The sequence below is a fragment of the Solanum stenotomum genome, unplaced genomic scaffold (genome assembly GCF_019186545.1).
Source record: "Solanum stenotomum isolate F172 unplaced genomic scaffold, ASM1918654v1 scaffold22375, whole genome shotgun sequence".
Lineage (NCBI taxonomy): Eukaryota > Viridiplantae > Streptophyta > Magnoliopsida > Solanales > Solanaceae > Solanum > Solanum stenotomum.
Genome location: NW_026026977.1, coordinates 6,265 through 19,980, shown reverse-complemented (window position 1 = coordinate 19,980; position 13,716 = coordinate 6,265). Strand labels below are relative to the sequence as shown.

The 13,716-nt window shown below is 37.2% G+C and overlaps 1 protein-coding gene and 1 pseudogene across 2 annotated transcripts; one reads left to right on the top strand and one right to left on the bottom strand.

Annotated features, from left to right (window-relative positions):
- Positions 1–710: 710 nt before the first annotated feature.
- LOC125851115 (general transcription factor IIH subunit 2-like) lies at positions 711–13,112 on the bottom strand. Of its 2 annotated transcripts, XR_007444888.1 has the most exons (5): positions 12,846–13,112; positions 11,403–11,864; positions 10,682–11,054; positions 2,534–2,612; positions 1,626–1,766 (listed from the first exon to the last, which is right to left on the bottom strand). XR_007444888.1 is itself a non-coding variant. In XM_049530905.1 (4 exons), the coding sequence occupies exons 1-4, from the start codon at positions 13,104–13,106 to the stop codon at positions 1,618–1,620; spliced, it is 1,245 nt and encodes a 414-aa protein (XP_049386862.1). In that variant the 5' UTR covers positions 13,107–13,112; the 3' UTR covers positions 711–1,617. The 2 variants fall into 2 exon arrangements, 1 of the variants encoding a protein (XP_049386862.1); XM_049530905.1 differs by lacking the exon at positions 2,534–2,612 and having other exon boundaries at positions 711–1,766.
- On the top strand, positions 5,521–9,394 carry LOC125851116 (histone H4-like; annotated as a pseudogene).
- Positions 13,113–13,716: the final 604 nt, after the last annotated feature.

Below are 13,716 nucleotides of genomic sequence, written 5' to 3'. Positions count from 1 at the left end.
ATAAGGCAAGTTATTATCTGAAGGGGGAAGAAGAAGTATAAAATAATTAAGTGGGTCTGAAGGGGCATTTGATTATGAGATCATTTATATTTAATTAATAAAATATTTTATGTTTCTTTAATTAATATATTATTATGGCCTTGTGGGAATGAATAAGCTATATATAAAGCAAATGACTTTTTTTTCTTCTCATTATGAAGACCTTGATTTAAATTTGTTACCCACGAATATAGCAAATTATTAATCTAACGCGTTTTCTAGTTCAATTCTCTTTTTTCCAAAAGCAATATTATGATGTTTTAAAGATAAATTGAAAAAATCACTTACCATAAAGTGTTCTCTACCTTTTTAAAGAACTTTCGAAAGATTGTTAAATGATTTATAGTAATGGTGATGGTACTTCTTGCAACAATATTCCCCTGCTCATCTAGCTGGCGGATTCTCTCTTATATCAACACTGTGTTGGTGACTGTGAATGGTCGCGGGAGAAAGGTTGGTGGGGTGAACTGGCACGCCAAGTGGTTAAAATAGATGAGGTTAGCAAAGGAATGACAAAAGTAGTCATTTGTATAACGTTAGGGACATATATATATACTGATGATATTATAACACGGAGGATAATATTTTAAAATTTTCAATAGCAAAGGGACAAGTACTGACCCTTCCCCCTTTTAACTAATCATATAAATGAACTAGAGAGACCAAGTAAGGAAAAATAAAATAAAATGAAACTCAATACTAACACAGCATAAATGTATTTTTCACAAGCAAATTCAATGGCATCTTGTGCAATCCAGCATGGCACTGTTATCAAGGACTGTGAACTTGGATATCACAAGTAATTAACAAAAGTAAATATATAATACTAACTTGATTTTGAATCCCTGCATACCAGTCCATACCAAATAACTGAGCTGAAACCAAACAACGAAAATTGAATCGAACCCAAGAAACCGATGCAGGCTCGAGTGTGTTTGATTTATATCAACTTATAGTATGCAAAAACCAGCACAGGTATTCCAGCAAAAGTGTCATTCTCAATGGTGACATGGACATAACATATCATAAGAGCTATTGTAATGTTAATTGTCCTCCTGAACGATATCTTTTGGATTAACAGTAGCTGATAAATTATACTCATCTACCCGTAGCAAAGGCCTCTGCCCTTGGAAATGCACTCAGAAGTCATTTCATCAGTGGATTGTCCAGTAAATAAATGTCAAAATCCTGAGGCTCAAAGGTAAAACAGATCTCATCGCTGTCTTCCTTTTTTTCTTCTTTTTAAGTCAGAATTTGAGGGTACAAAGTAACAACAATCTGTTTGTGACATATGAATGATATACATTATGCCGTGATCCTGCATTGCTCCAAACGTTGGATTAGACCATACAAGTTTTACCTTTGAGATTATTAGTGGCGTCTCCCATAGCTGTTCCATAGATATTGGCTGGATCCAACAGTAAAAATCCTATGAAAGCAGCCAGCTTGACTTTTCCTCACGACATGCTGTGAAACAAGATTTCTGGTACTTGGAAAGGGCATCCAACATAACATTACATTTTGCCATTTAGCTTGTTCCGTTTGAGGAATAAACCACTTCAGAAATAGACATCCTTATCATTCTTCCATATCACTAATGGTCTTGGAATTCCTTAAGCTCTCACAACCTGGACAATTGTGCAAGCTCTCATGTATATAAATATCACAATCAAGGCAGAAGTGTTGTTTGCAGTTTGGACAAGCAACCTGCGGACCTGGCAAATTTCCTGCATCAAATCAAATAAAGAAAAAAGTGAAACAAGCAAAATGTGAGAATATCCTGATGAATGAAGAGCAAAGTGGAACAAGCAAAAAGTGAGACTCCTGTACATTAAGTTTGCATTAGGCCAAACACATGGACATCCCCCTTAAATCTTCTTGTTGCCACGACTTTTCACTTAGACACCTCGATTGAGGTTATTATCTTTTAGACAACTTAACGTATATCCAAAATATGACGTTTGAAGTTTGGACACCTCACATTAATGTGGCAGAATGAGTGACTTTCACAGTTTTCAGCGCATAAATTGTAATGTAATTTTTTTGTTTTATTTCTTTCTTCTTCTTTCTCTTCCAGCTCCTCTCTGCTGCTGCCACCACCTCCCCAAATCAGTTTGGACATGCAACCAATCACCAGAAACCACCGCAGCCTTCATCTCTCCCTCCAAAATAGAATCCCACCAGCAAAAAATACCAACTAGCGATTCTTCAGTTTCCAATAAGAGAAATAGCATCAGAAACCAAGACTCATCAATGGAGAGAACACCATTAATAAATAGAACGCCCAGCTTTTACTACTACAGCACATCATCCATTCAACAACATACCCAGTGTAGTGAATGGTAATTCACTACACCATTCCAACCTGACAGATTGACGGCCTTCCAATTTCAAGCAAAACCCCTCACACCCACTACTGTATCAACACTTAAATCTAACGAAACTAAGGGGATGGCAACCCATGAACAAGTAGAAGAAAAAGAAGATGATGAACCTCATTTGTTCAGTCTAACAAAGCATCCATTGACAGTCCGTGATTTTGTAGCCGTGAACTGTGGGTTATATAACTTTACCTGAAAAAAGACAACTCTATTGGGCCTCTAAAGTAAAACATCAAGATGAATGTCATGGAAATGAAGATGCTAAGATGGATGGGTAGTTATACAAGACTAGACAAGATTAGAAACGACCACATTCACAAGAAGGTTCAAGTAACACACATCGAGGAAAAAATAAGAGAAGGACACTTGAGATGGTATGTTTATGTCTTGCATTGAACTTCAAATCCACCGGTTTGTTGCTATGTGGTGAGAGAAAGTAATAAAAAGGGAAGAGGTACCCCTAAATCACATGGAAGGAAGTTGTCTTGAAAGACTTACAATCTATTGAGGTTCATGCAAGGCTTAGTGAAAGATAGGGCACAAAGGAAGAGAAAGATCTATGTAGGAGATACCTATTAATTAAGGATATGTTTTAGTCATGCTAACACTTATACTTTACTTCCTATACTTTAATCGGAGTTGTTTACCGTTTCAGAAATTTATGACAGTAGCAAATTATAAAGAACTTCATATACTTTTTATGTTGCTTTATTTTATTACTATTACTTTATATAATGTTGGCCTGAGATGGTTTAACTGGAGTAGTATGGTCGGTGAGGATTCCTATAGCCGACCCCAACTTGCTTGGGACTGAGGTTTAGTTGTATTGTTGGGCAGCTGAGTAAGGTAGGGATGACTTGAGTATTTATAGGCATGATATGTGTTTTTTAGAATAGAGTGACATATTTCTATTTTTTCTTGTTTTTTGAGGTATTTGGAGAGCAAATTTATGGAGAGATTTTCATGGGCTAAAGGAGAAAATGGAGGAATGAGCCGGAGAGAAATCAGACAACGGAAGGGTGAGGTTGGGGAAGATAACAAGGTGGGGTCTTTTTTTTTCCTTCTAAAGATAGTGTTTTCTTTTTCCTTTTTTAATTAGTTGGATTCAAAAGCCACATGGCTTTGTTCGATTTACCTTCTTTTTTTTGACGTAGGTAACTGTTTCCATTACTGTAACACAGTACATGGGTTCACTGAAACCATATTTACAAAAGTACTCAAAATCCACTGTCATATCCTTATAATGAGTCAAAGACATCAATGATAGAGACTAGGGGTGTCAAAAATGAACTCAAACATAGGTAACCCGCCAACCCGCCCAGAATTTTAAGGGTTGGGCTCAAGATAATTTGAGTTGGGTTCAATCTCAACACATTCAAGCCTAACCCATTTTAAGAGAATCCTCAATTGAACCCAATTCAATCTCCAATTTCAACCCGTTTTAAAACTCTATACTAAGATATGTTCCTATATTAAAGGTATGATTATCTATTTAACATCTTTTAGGATTTATCTATCAATTTGTTACTTTTTTTTAAAAAAAAAACTTGAGCTGAAATTCGAATTGTGATTATAAAAGTTAAACATCACTATGTTAAAATTATTGAGATTAATCGGATCAAATTGGGCGAGTCAAGACCCAACCCCTTTTTTAGCCCATCTGAACCCAACCCATTTGAGCCCAAAGTAAACTTGGGTGGGTCAAGACCCAACCCGATTTCTATTTCAATCCATTTTAATATCTCTAATTTCAAACCAACCCGCCCATTTGACACCCCTAATAGAGACAGTATCATTAGAGTATATCTAGTTACACCAAAAACATAAAAGTCAATACAATTCATTTTGACTTGTTCTATAGTATTCTCCATATTCTCAAAGACTCTAAGGTTCCTCTCCTTCCATATTGTCCACCATATAGCTGCAGGTACAACTCCAGTTGTTTCTGTTCTTATCGTGAATGCCTGCTTCATCCCAACTGTGTAATGCTTCTGTGATTTTCCCTGGCATGGACCAAGATATGTTTTTGAGACATAGGAATAATCTCCATAGTTGACTTGTGACCTTGCAATGTATAAATAGATGAACCATTGTTTCTGCAGTTTCCCCACAGAAAAAACATCTCGAACATAAAGGGATCCCCTTTTTCATCAAGTTATCTTGTGTTAGCACTACCTCCTTAGCCAATAACCAGACAAAGCAAGCTACTTTGTGTAGGATGATGCTTTCCAAATGTGTTTCCAAGGCCATCGTAGTATCTGCTGGTTTGGTTGGTTCATCTTCATGTAGACTGCATTTACTTTAAAAGTCCCGTTACTATTTCCCTGCCACTGTAGGATGTCTTGTCCGGCCTTCAAACCACTGAAATGGTCGATGGTGCTGAAGAATTTTGTTACTCTTGGTATTTCCCAATCATTGAGGTGTCTCCTGAACACAAAATTCCACTCTTGAGGTGTCCACAATTCTGCTATTGTGCTCTGTTGATGTAAAACTAAGTTAAAAATATCTAGGAATAATGTCTCCATGCTGCTTGCTTCATGTCAATCATCCTTCCAGAAGACAGTTTTAACTCCATCTGCCACTTTGACTATGGTATTAACTTTGAATTCATTCCACAAAATTCTGATAGATTTCCATAAGCTAACACCATAAGGAGTAGTGACCTCCTTTGTCATCCAATTATCGTTCTCCTCATATTTAGCTTTAATGACTCTAACCCATAGACTTCGATTTTCATTTGAATATTTCCATACCCATCTCATTCTTAAAGCTTTACTCTGATTCTTCAGATTTTTGATCCCCAATCCCCCAAATCTTTTCTCATTGATCACTGCCTTCCATTTGACTAGGTGGTAACCCTTCCTGTCTGTGTTCCCTTGCCATCCAACCTATTGATGATTCCTAGTGGGATAGGAAATAATGACATCATATACGTTGGAAGTGCATCAAGCACGGAGTTTATCAAGGTCAATTTTCCACCCATGGAGAGATATTGGGACTTCCACCTTGCTAACTTCTTCTCACATTTCTCAAATCTCCTCATTTCATATTTCCATAGACATAGAGTTGGTCCCCAAAAGCAATCCAAGCTACCCACCCACTTCATACCCTAAGGTTGTCTTTAAGATTTTCATGTTTGGCACTTCATTAACCGGGTATAAGAAGCTTTTCCTTTGATTAACATGTAAACCTAACATTCCTTCAAATATTACCAAGATCAGTCTCAGTATTTTGAGATGCTCTTCTTCAGCATCACAAAATATAAGTGTCATCTGCATACTGAAGACGAGTTATCTTCAAGCTACCCCTTCCAGCTCTAGCAACCTCAAATCCTCTTAACCAACCTTCCCTGTTTGATATCTTAATCATGTTGTTCAGACCCTCCATGACTAAGAGGAACAAAAAGGGTGATAGAGGATCACCTTGTCTTAGGCCCCTCTGTGAATTAAAATAACCTGCTGGTGAACCATTAATAAGTACAGAGAAGTTCACTCTTGAGATACAAAATTTAATCCAGTGCTTCCATTTGCGTCTAAATCCCATCTTCTCTAGCAGATCCATAAGAAAGCCCCAATTGACATGATCATATGTTTTCTCAATGTCTAATTTGCATAGGATTCCGGGTTTCTTCAAGTTCACCATGGAGTCTATTACTTCATTTGCTTTGAGGGAAGCATCCATAATTTGTCTTCCTTTGATGGATGCCAGTTGTTGTGAGTCCACAAGCTTAGCCATCACTCTTTTCAACCTTTCAGTAAGCACTTTGCAGAATAGCTTGTAAATACTACCTATCAATGGGTCTGAAGTCTCTTAATTCTTTAGCACCTTTCTTCTTTGGAATAAGAGCTATGAAGGTAGCATTGAAACTTCTTTCAAACCTTCCTTGCTCGTAGAAATTCTGGAAGGTCTTCATGATATCATTTTTTACCACTTCCCAACACTTGATGTAGAACCCCATTGTAAACCCATCTGGACGGTCCAGGCGCTTTAGGCATTTCAGTACCTCCTCCTCATCAAATCCCCTTTCTAAATCTTCCATTTCCTCCACTGTCAGCCTTGGGCAATTTGTGAAGTTGCTGGCAGGTCTTGCCATTTTACCACATCATCGCATGTAAACTCATGCATTTTTTTTACTAACTAGGAATGACGTGTTCAATAGGCACATTTTAGACATACATTAGGTGTTTGATGGGTAACAGCTTCAATTAAGGTGTCTAAATAAAAGGTCGCCGCAACTTTAAGAGGTTGTCTATGTATTTGAACTTGCATTAAGAAGAGATAAATTGCTTCCTTTCCAGGTTTTATGATCCCAAGCATGTTGTCCAAGCACAACTCATTTTACAGAATAATTTCCTAATTCATCACACAAGTTACAAGAAATTTGTCTTCATCATAGAAATTCAGAAGCTTCTGATTTCAGAGAAACTAAAGGTTGATTGAACATGTCAGGTTGTGGAAAGAGAGGAAAAGGTTTGGGAAACGGAGGAGCAAAGCTTTTCACCGTAAGGTTCTCTGTGATAACATTCATTGAATCACAAAGCCAGCCATTAGGCATTTGGCATGTAGAGGGGCAGTGAAGTGTATCAGTAGGCTAATCTATGAAGAGACTCGTGGGGTGCTCAAGATCTTCTTGGAGAATCTGATTCCTGATGCTGTTACTTATACTGAGCATACTCGTAGGAAGACGGTGAGTGCTTTGGAGGTTGAGTATGCTCTCAAGAGACAGGGCAGGACTTTGTATGGTTTTGGGGGTTGAGGGGAGGTTTGGTTCTGACTTTTGTTTTGTCTGCAAAAGTCTTGCTGTCAAGAAAAGAATAGTTATGTTAATGTTGGTAACGGATATGGGATTCTGCTTGGTGTGGTGGTTTAATTATGGTGTAATTAGTATGGTTCCTGTAGGGTACATATTTCTGTTATAGTAGTAGTACCTGTTCTTTTTGTAAGTTGGGACGTGGTGGAAGCTTGTTTCAGAACTATTGAAATTTGCTCTAATTCAATGATTACTATTGACTGATTCAAAAATAAGTAAAAAGAAATTTGGCAAAAAAAAGAAGAAAAAAAATTCTCGCTGAATACAAACACTAGTGTTTTCTTTTTCCTTTTTTTATTAGTTGAATTCAAAAGCCACGTGGCTTGGTTCAATTCGCTAATTTGCCACACCCTCACATGTGAACTGACACATTTTATTTTTTCCAAGCTAAGCATGAAGTGTTCAATAGGCACATTTTAGACATACATTAGGGGTTTGTTCAGTATGGAAGAACACATTTTCTGGAAAATGTAAATAAGTTACACAAGTGGGATTCCACATTGATAGTGTCCTTCCTACCTTCCAACACACCTCATCTTCAGCCTCACCCCTGCAGCCTCCATCCCCACCACCCCACACACCTTACCCTTCACCTTCACCTCTCATAGTATTGTTCAAAATTCAAATTATATACAAATGCTTTTCGGATAATATTTTTTGCCTGCGTACAGAACACACTCACTCTTTTGTAACTACTTTGCATCTTTTTGATGCCATGAATGGAATCAATTACTTCATCTAAAAAAAAGTAAGAAATCCACTTATTTTCCTAGAAAATATTTTCCACCGAAAACATTTTCCATCATACCGAACACACCCTAGGTGTTTGCGGGTAACAGCTTCAATTTAGGTGTCTAAATGAAAAGCCGTGGGAACTTTAAGGGGTTGTCTATGTATTAGGAATTGCATTAAGAAGAGACAAGTTGCTTCCTTTCCAGCTTTTATGATCCCAAGCCATGTTTGTTCCAAACACACCTCATTTTACAGAATAATTTCCTAGTTTCATCACAAGTTACAAGAAATTTGGCCAAATCAAAAAACAATCTGGCTGAATACAAACACTAGTTTTGTTGTTTTTTTGAAGCTTGTACAGGTCTGAAAGTTAACTAGGGAAAGAGCAGTTTATATCCTATTAAGGATGTGACAAACATCCAAAGTCTAGCTGACATTTTGGGCTACGGAGTGGGGAAATTGCCCACAACTTATTTGGGTTTGCCTTTAGGTAATACACACAAAGACTTTAAGATATGGGACAACATAGTCGAGAGGACTGAAAAGAGACTAGCTAGATGGAAGGCTCAATACATTTCTTTTGGTGGCAGACACATTCTTATCAACTCTGTTCTAGACTCTCTCCCAACATATGTTATGTCTCTTTTCACTATACCGGCAAAAGTGGTTAAGAAATTGGACAAACTTAGGAGAGATTTCCTTTGGCATGGTTGCAAAGAGAACAAGGGATACAATTTGGTCAAGTGGGCGACAGTTTTGCATAGAAAAGATAAAGGTGGCTTGGGCATCAGAGATTTGAGGAAGCATAACAACAGTCTTTTGATGAAATGGTTGTGGAGATACACTGAGGAGAGGCAAGCTTTGTGGAAAGATTTGATTAAATGTAAATATGGGGAGGATGGATTCTGGTGTATTAACATAAGCACGGATGCTTATGGAGCGGGGGGGTGGAGAGCTATTAGAAACTTATGGCCCAAGTTAGAAGCAAATTTACATATCAAGGTGGGGGATGGAAGGAGAACTAAATTCTGGTGGGATGTATGGATCAAACAAACCCCCCTAAAAGACCTGTTTCCTGATCTATTTATTTTGTGCACCAATTCTGAGGCAATGATCAGTGATTGCTGGACAGTACAAGGTTGGGATCTCTATTTCAGAAGACTTCTAAATGATTGGGAAATAGAGAGAGTAACCAAATTGTTGGAGGAAGTGGGGGATTTTGCAGGCACCAATACTGGCAATGATGTTGTTAGATGGTCACACAGTAAGGATGGGATCTTCACAGTTGGCAGGGCATATAAAAAGGAGTGCAACTCGCAAAGTAGCAGATACCAGAGTTCATGGAAAAATATCTGGAGGGCTGCAGCACCAACAAAAGTTAAATGCTTTACTTGGCTGGTCATTAGAAAGGCATGCTTGACACATGAAGTCTTGAGGAAGAAAAGAAAGATCATACTTCCGTGGTGCTCTTTATGTGGAAAGACGGGGGAAACTAAAAGTCACCTATTCTTACATTGTACTTTCACAGCACAAATATGGTCCATGTTTCTCAACTATTTAGAAGTGAAATGGACTATGCCCGAACATACAACTGATTTACTTAGTTGTTGGATCAGGAGAGGAAGTAGCAAGAGACAGAAGACCTGGTGGAATTTGATTCCACATTGCATTTGGTGGACAGTGTGGAAGGAGAGGAATAGTAGGAATTTTGAAGATATATCCAATTCCATTCACAAGGTTAAATGGAATTGCATTGTATCTCTATATTTTTGGTGTAAAGAGATAGAATTAGAGGATTCAGATCAACTTTTAGAACTCTTAGGATCCTTGTAAGTATTATACTTTTTGTTCTTTTCTGATTTTTTAAAGGTCCCCAGCTTATCCTTAATGCTGAAGAATACAATGTTTACCAATTCTCAAAAAAATAATACAAACACTAGTTCAACAGGCTACTTCCTTAAAAGACCAAATTTCAACATTGCTTGAAATTTAGCCTCAACACAGTCCTCAAAGGACATAATTAAAACAACCAGTGAGAAGCACAGAATTGTAACACAAAAGAACTTATTATCTTGGACATGAATAATTTAAGCTCTAGAAACTAAATATCTTGTTTCTTCTGTAGAACACTAGAGACATTTCTTTTGCTTAAGTTCAACAAAAGCTCAGTTACGATTACTGCTTGTTTTTTTTCTTTCGTTCTTTTTTTAATCGGACAAATGCACATACAAGATATCTCAGATGACAAACAATTATGTAAATGCCTTCTACAATTCTCTGTAACTATGAACTTAAAGAAAGGAACTTTACTGACATCCTCAGCAACAGTAGATGCTTCAGGTCAGGGTTATGTACCCAGGGTTAATCTGATGAACTACTCCATTTGACAATTATCAAATTATCGATCATTCTAACATGTACATGGATGATGATAATATCTGCGAAACAAATGCAAATCTCAGGTGTTCTATTTTTATTTATTCAATTTGATAAGGAAGACTAGCTCAGGTGCTTCAGTGGGTCCCAGATTCACATTATAGGTTACTTACAATGCAATCTTGAGAGCAAACAGAAAAGACATATTTCCTCGTTTTGGCATGAATCTTTTTTACCACTGGAAGTTTCAATTCTGAAAAGACAGATTTTCTTGTTTCTGCGGCATGAATATTTTACCTCTAGATGGTTTCAATTTTGAAAATAAGCTTAAGAGTACTCTTACCAGGATTTAGAAGACTCAGTTGGCAACCAAAGCAATTCTTTGGTAACTTGTGAAAATCTTTCAGAGCTGAGGGTGACACGTCATCAAATGGCCTTATTGGGAAGAGATGGTGATATGACCTTGCCAAATGTGGAGAAGATACAAGGGTCAGTCCGCAGATGCAACACTCGGTAGGAAGCTCACATATTCGTGCTTTGCATCTTGGACAAGTGTATCCACCGCCAACTTTAGCCTCTTTATGACATGAACAAATTGAAATGACACCCTCTGCTGTTCTTTGGGGGAACCCCATCTTGATCAAATTTGCAACAGCAAACTCTGCAATAGCTGGAGGAGGTGGGGCATGCTCCAATACCAACTCTTTTAAATGAGGCTGACAGAGCAATAACAAAGAATCAAATTATAAAAAGTTTTACAATATTATGCTTGCCACATATAGTTAATCATTATTCAATGAGACATTCTAATTTCCACATAGTAGGCAATTAGAACCAAATTTCTCCTAAATTTCCAGAAAAAGATTTCCTTATTCTATTAGTTTTTGTTTCTCAAGTTCCCGTATTCCCATTACTTCAGAGCTCAATTATCTATTCCTTACCTCATCCAATGCAACAAAGTGCATTCCACCAGTCTCTTGGCAGAGATTTCCTTATTCTATTAGTTTTTGTTTCACAAGTTCTCGTATTCCCATTACTTCAGAGCTCAATTATCTATTCCTTACCTCATCCAATGCAACAAAATACATTCCACCAGTCTCTTGGCAGAGATGCTTGCATATGTAGAGTTCTGCAGAGAGACCAATTACTGAGCACCTTATCTTGGACGCTTTGCATTTTTGGATGGTTTCCAGTATATCCCCTGGATCACATGTGCTAAGAGCTGAATACAAGATAAGGGCTTCACGATGACCATACGATGGGATTTGATTTAGGAGATCACACACAAGATCTAGGCCATTCTGAAGGGATGCATCACCCGAGGTCCCCAATTTACCCATCAATGCTTTGATATGAGCCTCAGGACTGCCACCAAGATCTGTTAAGCAATGAGCTACTCCATCTTTCAAGATCACCAAGCCAATTTGACTCAGGGGATTCTGGTCAAAAAATTCTCTTATAAAAGCCTCCACTTGTCTAGCAACTACAACCATTCGGCTTGGTTTATAATCCATTTCTGCAGCTGCCTAAAATTCAAAAATCAAGTGAGCAATTATTAACTCAAAAGATGTAAAAGTTCAAGATATTATGAGACATTACTGTCTCTCTTTCAAAAGTCATTTTAAAATCATTCAGACTTAATTGATTATGTCTAGATTTCTAGTACTCAAAGCATTTCAGTTTTTCTTCTAGCTTTCCAAGTTTGTGTGGGTGTTGCGGAACTATAAGCATATAGGAAAAGTATCAAGTAGATGCAACCGATGCTCAGAAAAACTTTCAAGCAATGTGAAAAAAAAAACTAGGAAAATGTCACCAAAAAAAGGATGCTGACATCTTGAAAGGAGAACTATCAGCAAGAAGCTTATATGCAAATGTTTAAGATTGTTTATCGCAGCACCTTGTCAATGATGAAAGAAAACGTCTAATGCAGTGATGAGCACAACCCAATTAAAGGACATTTTCAAAAGGCAATAATTGTCTTAGACATACTCAATTCACAATTTTAGAATTTCAAATGTGGTTTGGAGAAATATGGTGGCATCAAAACTGAAAGTAGGTATTCACTTGAATATTCATTAAATTCACTGATCAAAGACAACCCAATTGCATAGGCATACAGTAGCATGATTTTCTGAAGAAGTTACTAAGTGTTGGTTTCTCAAAGCCATTACAAGAAACGGAAATATACTTGGCTTTTATCAATATCTCATAGCATAATGAACCAGTTACAATCACTAATTCAGCCCTAGATGCAAATAGAAATCCATAAAACAAAGACCTGCTGGTTCTTTAAAAGGACCCTATTGTATTCCTTCTTAAAGAAGTTCAGCAGATTGTCTGGGAAATTGGACCCGATTAACCTCTTCCCGAGATAACTCATTTACAAACAGATAAAGATAGATGCTTAAATATTTTTTTCATATCTTACAATGAAAAACTAAACCTTTAAATGTCGGTAACCAATTACAGTAATGCAGTTATTGGCAATCATATAGGATTTTACATACCCTGGAGAAATCAATGATAATGTAGAGGTACCGAATCAGACCCTTCTGAATTCGTGCAGCGGTTGCAGTGCGGAGACGTCGTCGATACTGAGCATGGGATAGAGTTGTGTTGTCAATTGGACGAAGGAGACCTGATTCATCCTCTTGCAAAGACTCCCATGATCTTTCATCTGCATAAGTTCTTTCCCATGCTTCTCGACCTCTCCCATTTTCCTCCTCATCCTCCTCTTCTTGATTAAATCGTTTTTCTTCTTTGTTCATTTCCCTGTGAGATATAATGCCAACTCTTAATAAGATGACCAGATACTTGAGAAACTGATTGTACAAACTCAATATTAGTACAAGACTCTGTATGTGTGTGTTCTGAGGTCTTTACATTACACATCCTTATTGTATGCACTATTTTCCAATTTGAACCTAGTCCTTTGCTATTTCTATACTTCACTTTTCCCCCTAAAGTGTGTCGCACCCCATTTTCTCACAAAAGAGGGTTTCAACATGTGACAACTCTTTTAATGAGCTAAAAGTAAAGAGTTGTCACCTAATTTCAAGTTCAAGTTCTAATTTCAAGTTCAAGTTCTAATTTCAAGTTCAAATTCTAAGTTCAAGTTCTAATTTCAAGTTCAAGTTCAAGTTCTAAGTTCAAGTTCAAGTTCTAAGTTCTAAGTTCTAAGTTCAAGTTCAAGTTCAAGTTCAAGTTCAAGTTCAAGTTCAAGTTCAAGTACAAGTTCTAAGTTCAAGTTCAAGTTTTAATTTCAAGTTCAAGTTCCAAGTTCAAGTTCAAGTTCAAGTTCTAAGTTCAAAGTTCAAGTTCAAGTTCTAAATTCATGTTCAAGTTCTAATTTCAAGTTCAAGTTCAAGTTCTAAGTTC